Genomic DNA, 17,174 nt, shown 5'->3' on the forward strand with positions numbered 1-17,174 from the left:
GTGCGACGGCGGTCCCGTGGGAGGGGCGGCGGGGACGCCCTGCTTTCCCGGCCGAGGCGGCGCACATGCGCGCCGTGAAGATGGCACCTGCCGGCGGGCTGGCGTGGCGTCCGTGGGTGTCGTTGGTCCTGCTGGCCCTGTTGGCCCGGGCCGCGCTCGCCCTCACCGAGCGCTACCCGGCGCTGTCCCTGTTCCAGCAGGAGCGGCACCGGCAGCGCCATGGCCCGGCGGGGGAGTGGGCGGAGCAGTACTCGGCCGAGTGCGGTGAGTCAGGGGCGTCGCCGCGGTGACCGCCCGCAGCCCGGGGCGGCAGTGCCGAGGCCGCTGGAGCGGCGGGCGGGGGCGGTGCGGGGTGCCGGCGGCCCCTCGGCTGTGCCACCGCTGCCCTCGGCTGACTCACAGCGAGGCGGGTGAGCGGCAGCGCCGAGCGCGCCGCGCCGGTGTGTGGCGCGGAGCCATGGAGGCTGTGGCAGCGAGCCGAGGAAAACCACTCACCCCTGGGCGGGCAAGCCTTAGGTACCACACGGCAGGATCCCTGCTGCCCATTCGCCTCCCGAGCCCCGCAGCTGGACTCTGCCTGCTTTTTAATTCCTGCACTTGGTAGTATGAGTATATGCCTGTACTCCGGGCTTATATTGCTGAGTTTCTGAGTACGGGGAGCTGCTTGAGCGGCTCCAGGGGTTTGGAACTTCCTTTACGAAGAGAGACTGTGGGATCTGGGCCTGTTGAGTCTAAAGGAAAGAAGACTGAGAGGGAGTCTCATGAAGGTGTCGAGAGTATGGTGCCAGACTTTTTAGTGATGCCCACAGACAGGATGAGGAGCAGTGACCACAAACTAAAATACAACAAGTTCCAGTTCAGCTTGGGGAAGAACCACTTTGTATGAGGGTGTCAGAGCACTTGGAACAGGCTGCCCAAGGAGCTTGTGGATTTTCCCTATCTGGAGACATTCAAAACCCACCTGGATGTGTTCTTGTGTCACCTGCTTGAGGTGACCCTGCAGGAGGGTTGGACTGGATGGTCTCCATAGGTCTCTTCCAACCATATCAGTTCTGTGTTTCAGTGAGTGAGATGTGGCTTAATTTCATTTCAGCTACAGTTTTATCTGTTTTACTGGTGAACTGGATGCTTCTCTTATGAGGGCCAAGTTTGGGTAGCAGATCTTCTGCTATTTTTCAGGTTAATTGATGTCTTGTAATACAGGCATAGTTAAAACTGTTTTTATCTGCTTTGAATATCTTTTGGATCTGGATTATGTGGTTTAATGTGTTGTGACTGTTGAACTTGAGCATGGTGTGAATGGGCCATACAAAGATGCCAGTCTGAATTGCAATGTGCTCACAATACAGATGAAGAAAAAGGTCTATCAATTGCTTGGAATGTGATACTAAATTATGTATAAGAGAATAATCAGTGATGTGTCATGACATCCTAGCTGTCAGCATGGTTTTGTGATTTTTTTTTCCTGCCCTTTATTTCATAAAGCCTGTGCTCATATCAGCAATTCCCGTGGACCCTAACAACTAATATAAAATTAATGTGATCCATTTGAATAATAGATTTTGTGGAAATAACTTCTTATGCATTTCCTGCACCTGGGTTTTTGCTTTCTCGCCTCCCTTTTGTGTGCTTATGTCTTCACTTTATAAAGTTCTTTGGTTAGTTTTTATCACCTTTTTTTGTGTGTGTGCGTGGCTACAGTGGCTGAGAGCCATAGTACGTAAACGTGACATCAGATCTTGAAAGTTATCTCAGGTAACCGTTGCTAGAAGTTATTCAAGCTTAAGCATAAAACAAGAAGACTTTCACCCAGTGTTGAGATTAAAATCTGTATACCCTACAAGTTAATAAATGGCAAAGCACTTGATTACATCTGTTACTAGACCTGACATGAATGATTGACTCGAGGCACTCCTTCAGAGGTGGAATTGGAAGATTAGATTTTGATTTATCGGCGGATGTTGTTTTAAAGAAACCGGTGTAACTAGGATTGGTACAAAGAATTCTGCTTGAATCATCAGTTATCTCTGGTACCTTGCATGCACTGGTAGTAAGATAGGCCTTACTTACAGAACAACATACTTACCTTCAAATACCAATTCACTCCTTGCTGTTTAAGTGCTAGGGCTAAATGAATTGCCAATTGAAAAATTCCCTTGAGCTCTGGTCTTTGTTTTAGTACAGCTTGCACAGAATCGGTGAGATTTTTTTTGGTTAAATAGTTTTCCCTGTAGCCTACTACAAGGTCCAAAGTACTTTCTCTGGTTGGTGTTTCTGAAAATGAAGAAAACTTAATTTTCATTAAGTTGTTAATGTGGTTCAGGTTTGATTGTGTCTGACTTGCAGACAAAGGCAGCTCCATTTCCCCATATAAGTAAAGCAGTTTGTTGCCCTATGAACTGCAAGATTTGAGGGGACCTTTGCCTGCTGTAGCTTGTATCAAGCTTGTGGCTTGGCTACTTATTCCCTACCACCTTACAAAAATTTTTTTCAGTAAATCCTTGCTGTTGTGAAGAAAATTATTCCAGAGGTAGGCCATGCACCTCTTTGTTTTGATGTCTGAAGCAAAAGTTTCTTGTTGAGTCTGCAGCCAAAGCTCTTAAGTTACTGAATCACAAGCACCAACAGGAACAAGAAACATGTTAATAACGCTGGCATAGCACAGGAGTGTTTGACCAATGAGAAGAACAAAGGGCAGTGATGAAACCTCGTGCTGGCAGCGCTCTTTTTAGAAACTATGAGTGGTTTGCTGCTGTTCTCACAGGACTGACTTTAAACTTTGAACTTCAGCTTTTTACCACTCTTGCTTTTGTTGTAAAGCTTCTCCCACTGGTTATCATTTATGGCTCAACATAAATCCAAGTTCCTATTTATAGGGAATGATTTTAGATGCTGCCTTTATTTCTCTTTACAAGAAGACCTGTTTCTTTTTCTTTTTTAGCTCTGTGCTTGTGAGAGATAGAGAATTAATTAACTGCAATCCTTAAGAAGTCAAAATATAAGAGCACACCCCGCCCCCCAGCCTTTCAAACTTAGCATCAAGTTTAGATTTACAAACATCAAGGGAGATGATAAAATTTGGTATTTGTGACATGGTTTCCAGGAGATAATGCTGTATATTTGCTTTTCCTTGTTTATTCTTGAAATATTTAAAGATGATAGAAGCTTTAGGTTCCAAAGATTCAAAAGTTAACAATTTTATTGGAATAGCAATTAAAAGTGTCGTGTAGGGGAAGTAGTGGTTTCTGTAGCCTATCAATCTGAGGGAGTGTTGTTGATTATTATTGTTACTTCTTTATTTGTTTGATATCTTAAACTTTTTCTCTGCTATGTTAATAAACTGTGTTTGACTTTTAGGAGAAATGAATCAGCCTTACACTTTTTGAAATTACATTTTTTGTAACTTACCTTTGTATATGTGCAGTCAATTGTAGTTCGTTATTCTGGCCACTTTTTACAGTCTTTATACCTCTGTTTTCTGCAGCTTTCCCCCTACATCTTTATGGTCCATTCCATTTATTTCCCTCTCTGGGATTGGAATGAATTTTATATGCTACTTTTTGGATGAGAGGATGGAATCATAGTGCTGAAAGACGACATGCCTACCCCAAGTCCTTGTAATTTGCTTCCAGCTTCTTCCTTTTTCACCTCTGCCCCATTTTTTTAGCACCTCTTTTTATTAATCTATTTATAACCAGAAGCATAAATGTAAGTAGGGATAAAACTGATTAGATAAAGCTTTCATGTCAGCTATTGCTTCCCTAGCTCTGCGGATGTAGTGCTGTGGGCGGAGAGCACTTCATGAAAGTTCTGCCCTGTGGGATGCCCAGTGGGGAAGGTGTTCAGCCAAACATGAGGAAATGTGAGACATGATAATAGAACATATGCATAACTCTATGAGTTCCTAAAAGTATTTTCTCTCTCTTCTCCCAGATTCATCATTTTTGCACTTCCATGAATCGGATTGTGACATAGGAGGATCATCGTCCTGTGAATCTATACTTTCCTTGAATACAGAAAAAATTCTGGTATGTTATCAAGAATATAGCCTACAAAATAATTTTACTAGATTGTTGAAGTTGCAGATCACTTCAGCTGCATAACCAGTTGGAATGAAGTTCAAGGAAATAAGTGCAAATAGATCTATTAATCAGTAGGCATAGCTGTCCAAAAGGCTTAATGAATAAAATCAAGTTGCTCATGAAAGTATTACTTTGTAGTAATCTGTCATGAGTCTTTAGGGCTGTCAACTAATTGAAGCAGATGTTGTCACTGGGAGCTAACCTTCACCTCAGTTAATCAACCAATTAATTTTTTGGTTTTGGAGGTGCAGGGGCTATGCCTGAAAAAGGGGGAGGTGCATTAGCTTTTACCCAGATTAGCTTCCTGAGGTTTACTACCAAACACATGTAAAAGTAAGAGTAATGACTTCTAGTCTCTACAGAAGTAACATTGTACAAAGATGAGAGTTAGAGGCTTCAGACCGTGTTCCACTAAATGTGATACTGACCTGGCATGTGAAGAATATTCTAACAAAAGGAGAGTATTTTTCAGTAGAGAGACCTCAAGAGGATTATTTTGTAATTTGGGTTTTCTTGCAATACTACTCTAAGCCTTTTGAGAGCAAAGGTTTGGTGTTGTCTTCAGTCCAGTAGAATACAGGTATGGAAAATCTTCAAATTATTTCCATGTGAATAAACAAAGTAGCTTTGGTAAATTTTTAGAAATTCCTTGCTGAGGGAGTGTGTAAGCAATATTTTAACTAGAAGCAATTTCTCCAAAGCTGGCACTTGGAATTAAAACTACTATACTGCAAATCCACTAAGCCAATTGTTTAACTTGAATATTCTCCTTAGATTTCATCATATATTGGTCTGAAGATCTTTCTAGTCTAGTCCAACAGTACCAGCAATTCTTTCTAACACAGTGAAATGTATATTTGTTAGAAAGAAATTTCCCTGTTAAAAGAACCCAAAACAGTTGTTTTAAAGAGAGCAAGAATTAAACCCGTTGGGATATGGTGCTATGATGAAAATTCTCCTGTTTCTTGAAGACAGAGTGACTGACATTTTTGTGCATGCAAAGCTGCAGGATGTTTAACCTGTACCTGAATTCAGAGTTTATTGAGGAAGTGTGAAACCACTTTCTCTGCCACCCTGATGGTTCTGTTACTCTGTGATGACCAAACAGATGAGGTAGTGGTACTTCTCTTGCTGTCACATGCAGCTCAGTAATCCATAGGAAATTATTCTAATGTATTCTGAAATCCTTCTGCTTGGGGTTTATTTTCCAATACCAGTGTGGAATATGGCTATATCTCATCTTTGTCTCTAGACAAAGATGTGTAGATCTGTTTTTGTAAGTCCACCAAGGAAGAGTTTGTCCTTCAGCAGAAATGTTGTGCTTTTTTTCCTAATATTAAGACAACTATAGAAGAATAGTGTTTTGCAGGGTTAAGTGTTAAAGGTCGTTTTCTGAATATTGCATGAAGGCCATTGGTGGTATGAAAATGTTGTCTTTGTAATTGCAATATGGATTGCAATGTAGATTTAGTTTTCTTATTGTTATATCTGTTGAACCCTGCTCATTTTTGTGCTGTTTTGTTAATGATTTTTCTCTATTAAGGGAAATAACTGCCACACTCTGTTAGTGTAGAGGTGCAGATATAGGCAGAGAAACAATTTTCAGTGGTATAGTGTAATGTAGAACTCATACATCACCTTTAATTGCAGTAAAAAAAAAAGTTTGTAAAATCCATCTGATAATCATTCTTGCTTTCCAAAACACTCAAGTTATTAGAGCAGGCCAAATGTTCTCCTCATCATTAGACACACAGGGCAAAAACTGTGCAAAGGAATTTGACCATTTAACTTTTGCACTTTTTAGATAAATGAAATGTCTGTGTCATGGACACAGTTAATGTAACTACTTTTGATTGGACAGGAAAACAACCTTAAAGGAGGGCAGTAGTGGAAATGAGCTATTTAGTTAAATTTTAGTTAACTAAATTTAGTTTTATTTAGTTAAATTGAAAGAAGATAACTGAATGGAGAGAGATGTTATTTTTCCCCCTTCTTGTTTCCTAAAACAGTTTGAAAGACCTATTGATTTAAATGAACATTTTGTATTTTTCTAACATAAACTACTCTGCTAGGCTTACAGCTGTCTCTGAAAAGTACTTGTGGAAATAAATATAGTTGAATATTTCTACGTTTCTGAGGGGCTTGTCTTTGACACTGTTGGTTTTTATAGGTGCATTATTTAGGGAACAGACATCCTAGATAAGACTACAGTTTGAACAAAGTGTAGAACTGATAGAATGTCATTGTTGAAAGGACAGCTTCTTTAGTATGGCATTGTGAAGTTTAGCTTTTCTATATTGATGGAGTGATACTCTTTTGAGTGTTTATTTTCAGTGTTTTACTCTTCTGCAGTACTATTCCCTTGCAGGACACAAAGGAATAATTATAGGGCAAACAGTATAAACTTTCATAAGAAGTAATGTGTCTTGAAAAGGCCAGAAAACTTCACCTTAAGCAAATGCAATTTGGAAACATGAGTCCCTGGTAAAATGCTGGCAATGTTCTTTCTGAGGTTTGGTTGCCCTCATGTTAGAGCAGAAAACAACAACATCTGACTGAAGAGAAGCTTTTCTCCCTGTGGAAGACTAGGAATGAACTTGATTTCAGTTACCTTAGTGAAATCACATTCGTTTTAACTTTGTGTTTTAAGGCATTCTCTTAAGGATTTAAGACATGGATTTTCTGTTAAATTTGGTGGTGTTGTTTGCTGAACACTTGAAAATATGATGTTTTACAGAGTCAAGCGAAGTTGCTTGCCGAGCAAAAACGATTTCCATTTGCTACTGATAATGACAACACAAATGAAGAACTGGGTAAGATGCTTTATATAAGGTTTGTGCAGATGAAGCATGCTAATTATTAGCACTAAATGTTTTGAAAATTTATGATTGAAGTGATGAATTAACTTCAAATAAATCTTAATAAGTCTGTAAATACAAGTTTTCTCTGGTCATATAAGGCATATATTTATCTCTGTTGCTAAAAACCTTTCCTGCTTTCTTCACTAGAATTTTTCACCATGTCTGCATAAGCAGATGTGCAAAATGAATTCTGATTAAGTCCTTTTTAATATGCTCAGCTACTTCCTGTTTCCATTTTTCTGTGATTATTGATGACTAAAACTGTTCAAACATCCAGAAAATGCTACCAATGCAATATGCTTTCTATGAAGCATAGATCTTGGATCTGTTTCCTGTTTCCACACTCCTCCCATCAAAACTTATACACAGCAGGAAGACTTTCTGAATTATGTCCTAGGCTGCTACTTGAAGCTTTTTCAAAGCACACTCGGCACAAAGAAATGGGGGCATTTCTAATAAATGAACAGGATATACTTTCCTCAAGGGACTCAGAAATGGAGTTGCACTGCTTCTTCAAATAGAGGTATTACGAGGCAGCAAAGAGATTGTTGAGGATGTGTGTCAAGGAAGGCAGCAGACCATCTTTTGTATAAGAGCCAAGAGAGATTTTAATCCTTTCTAATGAATTTAAAACAATTAAGAAGGTTTTTTTCTGACATAGTTTCTACCTTTGTGAATTTATCCAGGAAAATTTGGGGGCTTAATCTTTTTTTATATTCCTAGACTGTCTAGCTATGTTTGTAGGATCCTGCAAAGAATACCAGACTTCTATTCAGGTGAAAATATCTGATACTTCTAGCATCTGTTCTGTAGGCTTGGAATACTGTGCTAGAAGGTCTCTTTCCTCGTGTTTGGCATGTAGGCTGGCACCTATCTACCCAGTTTAGTCTAAGGATGTTGTGGTGTGAGGAGCCTGGTTAGGTCCTTCTTGTTTGTGCATGTTGATTTTAACTGTTCTGAGGAGAAGTAACACAGAATGTATGGGGCCTTCTGAAGGAATGTTGAAATACTTGGCTAACAGGCCATTGTTAACCATTAGATTTTTACATAATGAAGTACTTGTAGTTTTGTATTATTAAAGATTAAAAATTCAAAAAGATACTGTTTAAAAAGAAGCTGGTACTGTATCAGGTACTAGCTGTCAGCCACTTGCTGGAGTTTTACAGACAGCTCACAGTTCAGTTTGGCATTTTGCCAAGTGTCTTGTATAAACTAAATACTGTTGTTATCAGTAAGGCAACTGAGTGACAATATAAGTCTTGGTTATCTTGCAGCCTCCACATTTTCTCTTAACACTGGAATGGTTGAGTTGACTTTATTTTATGTTCCATCTTTCCTGTGTTCTGGGATTGAAACCCTAAAGATGATACTAATAACACTACGGTCTTGAAGAAGAATGAAATGAGGAAAATTCAAGAGCTCTTCATCCTGTCCTTCCCCCTGCCCATTTTTCCCCCCTTTTTTGGTAATAGTATGTATTTGTGCCAAGTGAAGCTTTTTATGTATTGAGGAGAAAGCTTATATTGCACTCAAATATTTCGTTCTTCATAATAGAAGTGCTTTGAGTATGAGACAAGCTTTGGATTAAATACGCCTCTTATTTCTTTTTCATTTAACTGTTTTCCTTTTTTAATGAACTGTGCTTAGCAGCACTGCCAAAACAATGTGGCTCTGCCTGTCTGAAAGATAAGTGTCTGTGTCCTGTTAATAATGCCTTTGCTTTAAATGACTTACTTGTCTCTTCTCATGTTTGAATAAATAATTAAGCTAAGAGGTGCCTCTTCTCTTGTTAAATTCATTGTAAGTGGGGAAAGGTAAAATCTGCTCATAGTTCCACTGCCAAGTGTTTGAACAAACTGCCTGGGGAAAAGTTCTCTCTAACTTTCATAGCTGTGGTCTTCAAAGTACTGGGTTTTGTTGGCAGTATTGACAGAGCTTAGTTCAGAGTTAAGAATTGTGAGAGATTAAAACATGCAAAATGAAACAGTCTTGAGATATTCAGCTGTCAGAACTGAGCTTCAGTCATGCAAGCAAAACTACAGCATTTCAGCCTTGTGATTTGACTGTACTTTTGTATCTTGTGGTGATTACATGAATGTATTTTTAATGGTCTGTTTCTTTTTCAAACACTTGGCTTCTACTTCAGAATGGGGGGATGCACAAGAACTTGAAAGCTTTTCATAATTATAACATAGCTGAAGATTCAGATTTTCAGTTTCAGTTTTATAAATAATGAAATCAGTTTAGTTGAGGTATTCCTAGGTAATTCAAATGAAGGAAAACCTTATTGTGAACTAATAAAGTTTGTCAATATGTGTACAAACAATGAGAAGTTCCCTAATCAAATTGTCAAAAAAATTTAGCCAGGTGGCACTTCTAACTGAGAAAGCATCCAGGACTATTGTATTGGGATCATAGTGCCTTTTCTGGTCCTAAGTCTTTGAGAAGTATCATGGGCCCTTTCCTAAACGATTTGTAAAAAGGAGAGAAAAAGCCCACAAGCAGATCACAAAACCCAAAAGAGCACAGTATGAATTGAGTAATTGATGAATGCTAGGTAATGGCTTAGGGAAGTCATGTCATTTTGGTGGCCATTCAGGAATCCTCTGATTAAAATAATCTTCAGTGCCATGTAGGAACTTACACATTTTACAATTTGGTAGTATTTAATAGCTTTAAAAACTCTGGTTTTTGTCCTGTTTTATTTAAATTTTTAATGTTTTGTTAGCAATTGCATACGTGTTGATTGGCAACGGCTTGTATGATGAAGCTATACGTCATTTTTCAACAATGCTGCAGGTAAGTTTTCTGCTTGGACCCCAAAAAATAACTTAATTAAAATATCCATTGCCACATATGGCTTTTAATGAAACAAATATTAAATTAAGGATTTTTAAATGAGAGTAATTATTCTACTGTTCATTTTCTTTTCCATCCAAACGTAAGCATACTGTTAGAACTGGGTGATCAGTATCTTGGTTATTTGGTGAGTATTTTTCTCATCTGTAGGCATAAAGTTTTTATGGCACTTTGACCAAAAAAACAGGTGTTTTCAGAGGCTTGACCTCTGCAGAGCTGAAGTTTCTTAGATTGTCTGTTTGTTGTGTAGGATGAGATACTTTAAAGTAGACTTTTTTGGGTGACAGCATGGTGCCAATAACATGAGAAAAAAAGCCCTGACAGAGATAATGTATTGCTAGTGGCAAGTAACAGATTGCTTTCACAATGATAAATGATTTTGTATGCTGCCTTTGTCCTTTTTCAATGGTAAGAATTTAATTAGTTTAATATAAAAATAAAACATAACTAATACTTATATTATGAGTGTTTTTCCAGACCAAAATAAAGAATTCAGAATCTTCCGCAGTTAAGTAGGAGGAAGTCACATTTAAAACAAAATCAGCCCCAACAATTTATAAGCTTCAGCTAAAGATGATTAAAAAATACTGCATTTTTATGGCTAAAAACCTGAAACATCCAGAAGCATGGACATACTTTTTCATTTAAACTGTTTAAAGTGCACAAATGCAAGCTGAAAGCAATACTGCAAATAATAGCATGTATTTCTTTTAAGTGTCATATGGCTTCTTCTTAAATTGAGTGGAAGTGTGGCAATTTAATGGAATTATTCCAGGGAATTTATCTGAGGATAAGAGCATTTGGGGGTTTTTGTGTGCTTTTATTTTTATTTGGTTGATTTAGGTTTTTAGTGATATCTGTCTTTGATTTGTTTTAATGTGAGGATTTTTTTTTTACCCTAATGAGAAATCCTGCTTTCAGAACCACTGGATTTATGTATTGTTTCCTGTCTTTATTTAGAAGGAAACTCAATACAGGTGAAGATAAGCAAGATACACCAACTGTAGAAAGATACTGGGAGAGGTGTTTATGTGCTAGAGTACTTTTGCAGCGCCCACATCTCAGTTTAAAGTATGCTTTAATGTCATGCTTATGGTATGCCTGAAAGGCTGTCAAGTAATCATGATTGTTCACTCAGTTTTCCACAAGGCAATTTTAAATACATATAAAGTGAGCATTAAAACATTTAACTGAATAAAACAGCCTTGCTTAGCCATAGTATTAAGAGTAGGAAGCTACCTACTGTTGATGTAGCCAAGTATAAACTTGGAATCAGCTGGAATCTGGCAAGCTGCCAGCACTGATATGCCACATATTCTGTTGTTTTGTCCACAGCAGTTTGTTTCTTAGGAAACAGTTTGTTTCTTGGCAGATGTCCCAGTTAAAAGAGACCAGGCCTGTGCTACAAACTTTTGTAGGACAGCTGTGTTCCTTGCAGGTGTGAAGATGGTGATTCCTGACTGGTTTTCAGGGAAACTTCACTGTATAGGCATTGTTGTGTTGACAAAACAGTTTTGCTGTATAGTTCTTGAAATTTGTATGGGAAACTGTGGTTGGAGTAAATGACATCAAACAAGAAGTAGATTTAACTATGTTGGATGCATCCTGTCTAAGTGCCCAAGTAGGAAAGTCACTAACTCAAGGAAAGTTGGTTTGAATTTTACAGAACTATTTTAGTAGAATACCTCTAGTTTTAGTTGCTGTCTGAATATAAATTTCATCAGGATGTCATAATATCTTGCTCCCAAATTTTAAATCTCAAATTTAAATTGCATGCAAAATAAGTTTGAGTGGCCAAGTTGTATGTTTCTTACCAGTTCAGTGACATGAGACAGAAGAAGTTACATAATTACCAGTAAGGCTACAACTAATGCATTGGGTAACCGAGTATTCTAATGAATACTGTGTATTATAATCTAGTCTAATGTACGCCGGGTAATAGTTTCTGGTAGGTGGCATAATAACTGCTCTCTGTTTGGCTTTTTTATCAGACAAGTACTCCTGAACAATTCCATTAAATTGAATTGGAAGTTGTGAGCATATGAAAGTATGGGCTGTAATACAATAAATTTATTTGCCTGGCAGCTGTGATTGTTCATTGCTTACTACTTTAGATCAGCTAAAATTAAATACATATTGAAGAAACCAAAAAACCCACATGACAAATTAATATTTTATTTGTTTAACAGGAAGAACCAGAGCTGGTTAGTGCAATTTATGGACGAGGGATAGCATACGGAAAAAAAGGACTGCATGTGAGTAGATAATTTTTTAATTAATACCCAACTGAATTATTTGAGTCTGAACTATAAGAAAGCCTGTAACAGAAATAACTAGACTAGTGAGAACGTGTTAAGTACACCCCAAAGTCTTTGTGCTGCTCTACTTTATGAGGAGTCTGTCCCTTGGCTGGTGCACTGAATAACATAGAGGGATCTAGCAGATCATACTGCTCAAGCTGTGGGTACGTTTGCTTTGTGAGACTGTGGAAGAAAAGCTGTACAACACAAGTGTGCCAAAGGAGGAGATTAGGCACTGTTGTTGTGAGTGGTAGATAGTAAGGCTGTGAGCCACAGCTTCTTGAAAGAATTTCCTATTAAGATAACTGGCAGTGTTTTGCCTTTGAGAGAAGGTTTATGAAGTCCCACTGAATTTATCTCTATATCTCAGCTGTATTTGGAAATTAAAGTCTTTTGCAGCCTGGGAACATTGTCAGCTCTTCCAATACAGTGGACTTTGCATCGCTTTTTGATTGCTTATGCCTCTTGATAAGTATACCACTTTGAATTTTTTAAAAAATATCGAAGTTAAATTGCTTGCATTACTTACTGCTCGAATAACTTCTTGAGCAGAGAGAAATTTATGAGTAGGCTGTGGTCCTTGTACTGGTCCTTGTGGCCAGTTGAATCATGGTTGAATAGTTGCTAGAGTTCTGAAAGAATGAATAATTTAATAACTCCTTGAAAATTTTCTTTGTACAGAATGTTTAATTATCTAGGGGTGCTGACAAGAGCTTGAGGTCCCTCATATTTGCTTGTTTTTAACATCAGCGTGAGTTTGTTTTCTCAGTTTAGCTAGGTCTTGATACAGCTTCACTTCATAAAAGTTTTTGAGTGACACCTTCAAGACACAAAGATCATATTAAGCACAAAATTTCTTTGCTTTGAGAAAAAAGAAAAAGATCAGTAAAATCTAATCTAGAATGTGCTATATAATTACTTCAAATTTTTTTCCAATTAAGTAACTACTTCCATCCTGTTGATTAACTACTTAAATGAGGACAATTTAAAATTTTAGATAGGCAGGATGCTGTTGGCATCACCCCATTTATCAGTACTACTTGGCTTAAGTTGCAGACAGTGCTGATGACAGCACTGCTGGGTGTGAGTGTTCCTGTGTGTTGGAGTTCATGTGGGAGCTTGAACCAGCTTTGCTGCCAAGCAAGGTGCCTCTGGAGCTATAAATCTAATATTTATTCACAGAGTTGTATTAATAAATTATTAGAGGTACACCACAAAGATGATGTTAACAAACAAAGTTCAGTTTTGTTGTTTGTAGCAGACATTTTTTTCCAGCTATTTGCAGAATAATGCATCTTGATGTTTTTAGCGAAGGTGTGAAGAGCTTTTAATATAAACTGTTACACTTTCAGACACTTAGCCTCAGACACTTAGCCAATCTGGTTGTCCTTCATCTTGAGAATATATTAGTCTAAGTATGCACAGTTGTTCACCTTGTTTATTTTTCTCCTTTTCAGGATATGAAAAATGCTGAACTTGCTCTTTTTGAGCTCAGTAGGGTGATTAGTCTAGAACCAGACCATCCTGAAGTATTTGAACAGCGAGCAGAAGTGAGCATTTTTTTGTGTCTTTTCAGACTTTTGGAGAAGTTGCAATTATACTGTGTTTCCATTTATATCTTAACTGATTTAATGGCTAAAGCTTGGTGTTCTGTTCTCCTTTCTTTTAAAAGATATGCATTTCCTCTCAAACAGTGTAATTTGTGGAATATTTAGTTTTAAAATAAGACATAGACCATATGGAGTTACTCTAGACAATGGAATGGCATATATTTTGTGTAAGTGTTCAGTTTTTGACATACTATATAACAAGATTATTTGTTGTTAAGGTTCTTTTTATAAAATTAATCAAAATATCACTTGAACCTTACTGCTTGCACCTTTTGTCACCTTAGTTAATCTACTGTGAATACTAGTTGTTAAAATACCAAGTTTTTAAAAAATGAAATGTTTTGGGTTTATATTCGTGCATGTAATTTAAAAATCATCCCAACCCACATGTATTTTTTTATTTTAAAAATCAAGTTTTGTTTCGCTAACTAAATTACAGAAAATGTTAAGATGTTAGGAAGCAGCTTTGTAGACAAACCAAAAGTATAAATATTAAAGTCAGCATACTGTATAATGATAGCTGCCATAATATTCAGAATTTAATGTTTTTAGTAATCTCTTAGCACATTTGTGAACCTTGATCTAAAAATGTGAAGGGCATTTGACTAGTTGGAAATGGACTATTTTCCATTGGGAAATGTTTTTTTCAAATTAGGCTATGGAGGATACTTTAATTACATTTTCGTTTGAATATGTTGAAATGGCTTGAAATTGAGTATTTTGCTTTGACTGACTTGTTTTTAATTTGGAATACAGGGTTTCTGTGAATGTGGTGATGTTCACATAGACTGATAGTTTTGAGAAAAATTCTTTGAAATTTAGTCTTTCATAGGTGTTTAAAAGCCATTATTACTGAAATTTATAGTGGAACTTTCCAGCCTATTCTAGCAATTACTCTGTTAAAGTTGAACATGGAATAGAATAATCTTCATATTTCTAAAACAAATCCATTCAGTCTGTCTGCTCTAAACTGTGTTTTGGTTTTGTACTCTTAGATATTGTCCCCACTAGGACGAATCAGTGAAGCATTATCAGATCTCACCAAAGCTATTCAGCTACAACCATCAGCAAGGCTCTACAGGCACAGGGGTACCCTTTACTTCATATCTGAGGTTAGTGGAGTTTGAGGATTCTCTTTGGCTTTGGTTGTTTGGGATGTTGTTCATGATTTTGTTGACTTCTGCTCTAGAACTTCTTTCCTATTTAGTTAAAAACCCCCAAACCAATATAATAACAAAAGCTCTGGTTCTCCTGTAGCTGGCTTTCTGACAGTTCAGGGGTATTCTCTAAGTATTTAATTTGCAAATCTATTTAATTGAGAATATTTTTAATGCTGAGAATCATTAGAGGACAAGTAGCTTGCATGCACACCTCAGATTCTTTTGTGTTTGAGGAGTAGGAAGTAGATAAAGACTTTGACTTGATTTATAACTGGCAATTAATTAGTATTGCTAAACACCAGTCTAAAAAGGAAAATACTTACGGCCAAGGCAGTAAGTCTTCTATATACTTAAGAAAAAACACTTCTCACAATAAAGAAAAAACCCCTACAAAAATGCTAACACCCCATTTTGCTGTGTGATTTGAGTGTGGTGTTCTTAAAGCTTTAATGTAGAACAAGTAACTTTATCTTCAAAGATTGTGTGAGTACTAGACAGCTGATTTCCTCCTTGATTCTTCTGATTTCACTGTTTGCTTCCAGCTATTTTTCCATTTGCTTTACCATGTTTTATACAGCACTTTCTGTAAAAGTTGAAAGTGTATTGTGCATTCTTTGATATTCTGATTGGTAGTTGATAATGATTGCTGCTTAGCCCTGAGACTGACTTTATATATTAAACAAAACTCTGAAGCCAATTTTTATGGAAATAAAGTACATATTCCTCTTTTTTTGTATGGTGTTTTCTGTGTCATCTGAAATCTTTATCATAGGATTATGCAACAGCCCATGAAGATTTTCAGCGCTCACTGGAACTGAACAAAAATCAGCCCATAGCTATGCTTTATAAAGGCTTAACCTTCTTTCACAGAGGACTTCTGAAGGTAAAGCTATATTAAACAATAGTTCATGAAGAACAATACCCCTTATTAGAAGTTATTTCCGTAAAATAGTAGAAATATCATTGGTGTTGATATATGTATTTTCTCTCACATAAGGAAGATTTTTCAGGTAAAAGAGTGCAGGCAAAATAAAAATATTCCATTATATGATATGTAAATACTGCAAGTCTTCTTGAATCTCATTAGGTCAGTGTTAACAGACATGTTTAAGGATAATGCTTTGAAAGATATTTGTATTTAACACCTCTGCTAGTATTTGTATGATTATGTTCAAAAATTTCAAAATTAAATGGAGATTTCCTAGATTTTGGGAAGGGAAGAGGGATGAAGAAGAAATTAATTTTGAATTCTTCCTTGAGCTAGGGAGTAATAAAGGAAACTGCTGGTAGAGCCTTGCATTTATGCATATTTATTTCAATTCTGTGTTGTTTCTGGAAGGCTGATATCTAACCTGAGGGAACATAACTTGCTCCTTCAGTTTCTAAAATCAGCAGGGAAGTAAGTTCATCCCATGCGTTTTTTAAGTTTTCACCATTTTTAAACTCAAAATGTCTCTCTGTTTTAGGTGTAGTAATATTGCCCCTGTTTCTTGTTTGTAAAGAATTTAGAAGTACTGCTGCCATTTTCCAGAGGAGAGAGTAGTTAGACAAGTTATCTGAAATCCTCAGTTTGAAAAAGTAAGATACAATGGTGTGATTCCTGAATTCAGCAGTAGAAGCTGTCTTTTTTTTAAACCTCTGATAGCAGCTTGGGGTTCATTAAGGGTTGTGTACAGAATCTGGAGGCAACCCAGGACTCCTGAGTTTCAGCCCACTATCTTTTATAGGCAAGCACTATTTTTTTATCTCTATTTTTTTTTTTTTTTTGCAGTCCACTTCCTCACTTTTTTAGTACCCAAGCAGGTATTTTTTTCCACAGCCTCACTGTATGCTGTGGGAACATCAGACTGTCATCGAACTTTTATTGTCTGTATCTTCTTGCAGTAAGAAGAGTTACTTGCAAATAATAGTCTGGATTTCTGATTTTTGTTGTAGGCAACAGAGACCCAAAAAGTGATGGTGAAAATAAAAAGCTGACTGGAAAGTTGACAAAAATAAGTGCTGTCTCAGTTAGCAGAATAGAAGCAAAGTTTCCTCCTTTCCGATAGACAGGTCAACACATTTCTGTACTACCACGTCCTTTCCCCCAATTTCTTTTCTCAAAGGAAGCATTTTCCCTCTCTGATATTCATGTTCAGAGAGATTGTCACAGCGTGGTTTTTCATCCCCAGGTACACCTTAGCTTCCATTCAGATTCAGGCTGCCTTTTAAAGGAAAGCTATATGTGCCATCTGTTAGGTTTTATAAGGCTTGCTGAAAATTGAAGATTGGGGTTGAGGGTAGATGTGTTCATTTTTGAGTG

The 17,174-nt window shown here is 37.3% G+C and overlaps 1 protein-coding gene across 3 annotated transcripts in view; it reads left to right on the forward strand.

Moving 5' to 3' along the window:
* The window catches only part of TTC13 (tetratricopeptide repeat domain 13), a 58,061-nt gene that overhangs the window by 18,409 nt on the left and 22,478 nt on the right, over nt 1–17,174 (forward strand). For 2 of the 3 annotated variants that reach the window (XM_009092829.4, XM_018917046.3), the window contains exons 1-8: nt 46–264; nt 3,934–4,028; nt 6,820–6,895; nt 9,672–9,742; nt 11,992–12,057; nt 13,560–13,652; nt 14,708–14,824; nt 15,645–15,755. In XM_009092829.4, coding sequence (XP_009091077.4) covers nt 66–264; nt 3,934–4,028; nt 6,820–6,895; nt 9,672–9,742; nt 11,992–12,057; nt 13,560–13,652; nt 14,708–14,824; nt 15,645–15,755 — 828 coding nt within the window. In that variant the 5' untranslated portion in view covers nt 46–65. Of the gene's footprint in view, nt 1–45; nt 265–3,933; nt 4,029–6,819; nt 6,896–9,671; nt 9,743–11,991; nt 12,058–13,559; nt 13,653–14,707; nt 14,825–15,644; nt 15,756–17,174 lie in introns of those variants that run through there. The other variant, XM_030235555.2, reaches the window with a different exon arrangement.

The sequence above is a fragment of the Serinus canaria genome, chromosome 3, assembly GCF_022539315.1.
Source record: "Serinus canaria isolate serCan28SL12 chromosome 3, serCan2020, whole genome shotgun sequence".
Taxonomy (NCBI): domain Eukaryota; kingdom Metazoa; phylum Chordata; class Aves; order Passeriformes; family Fringillidae; genus Serinus; species Serinus canaria.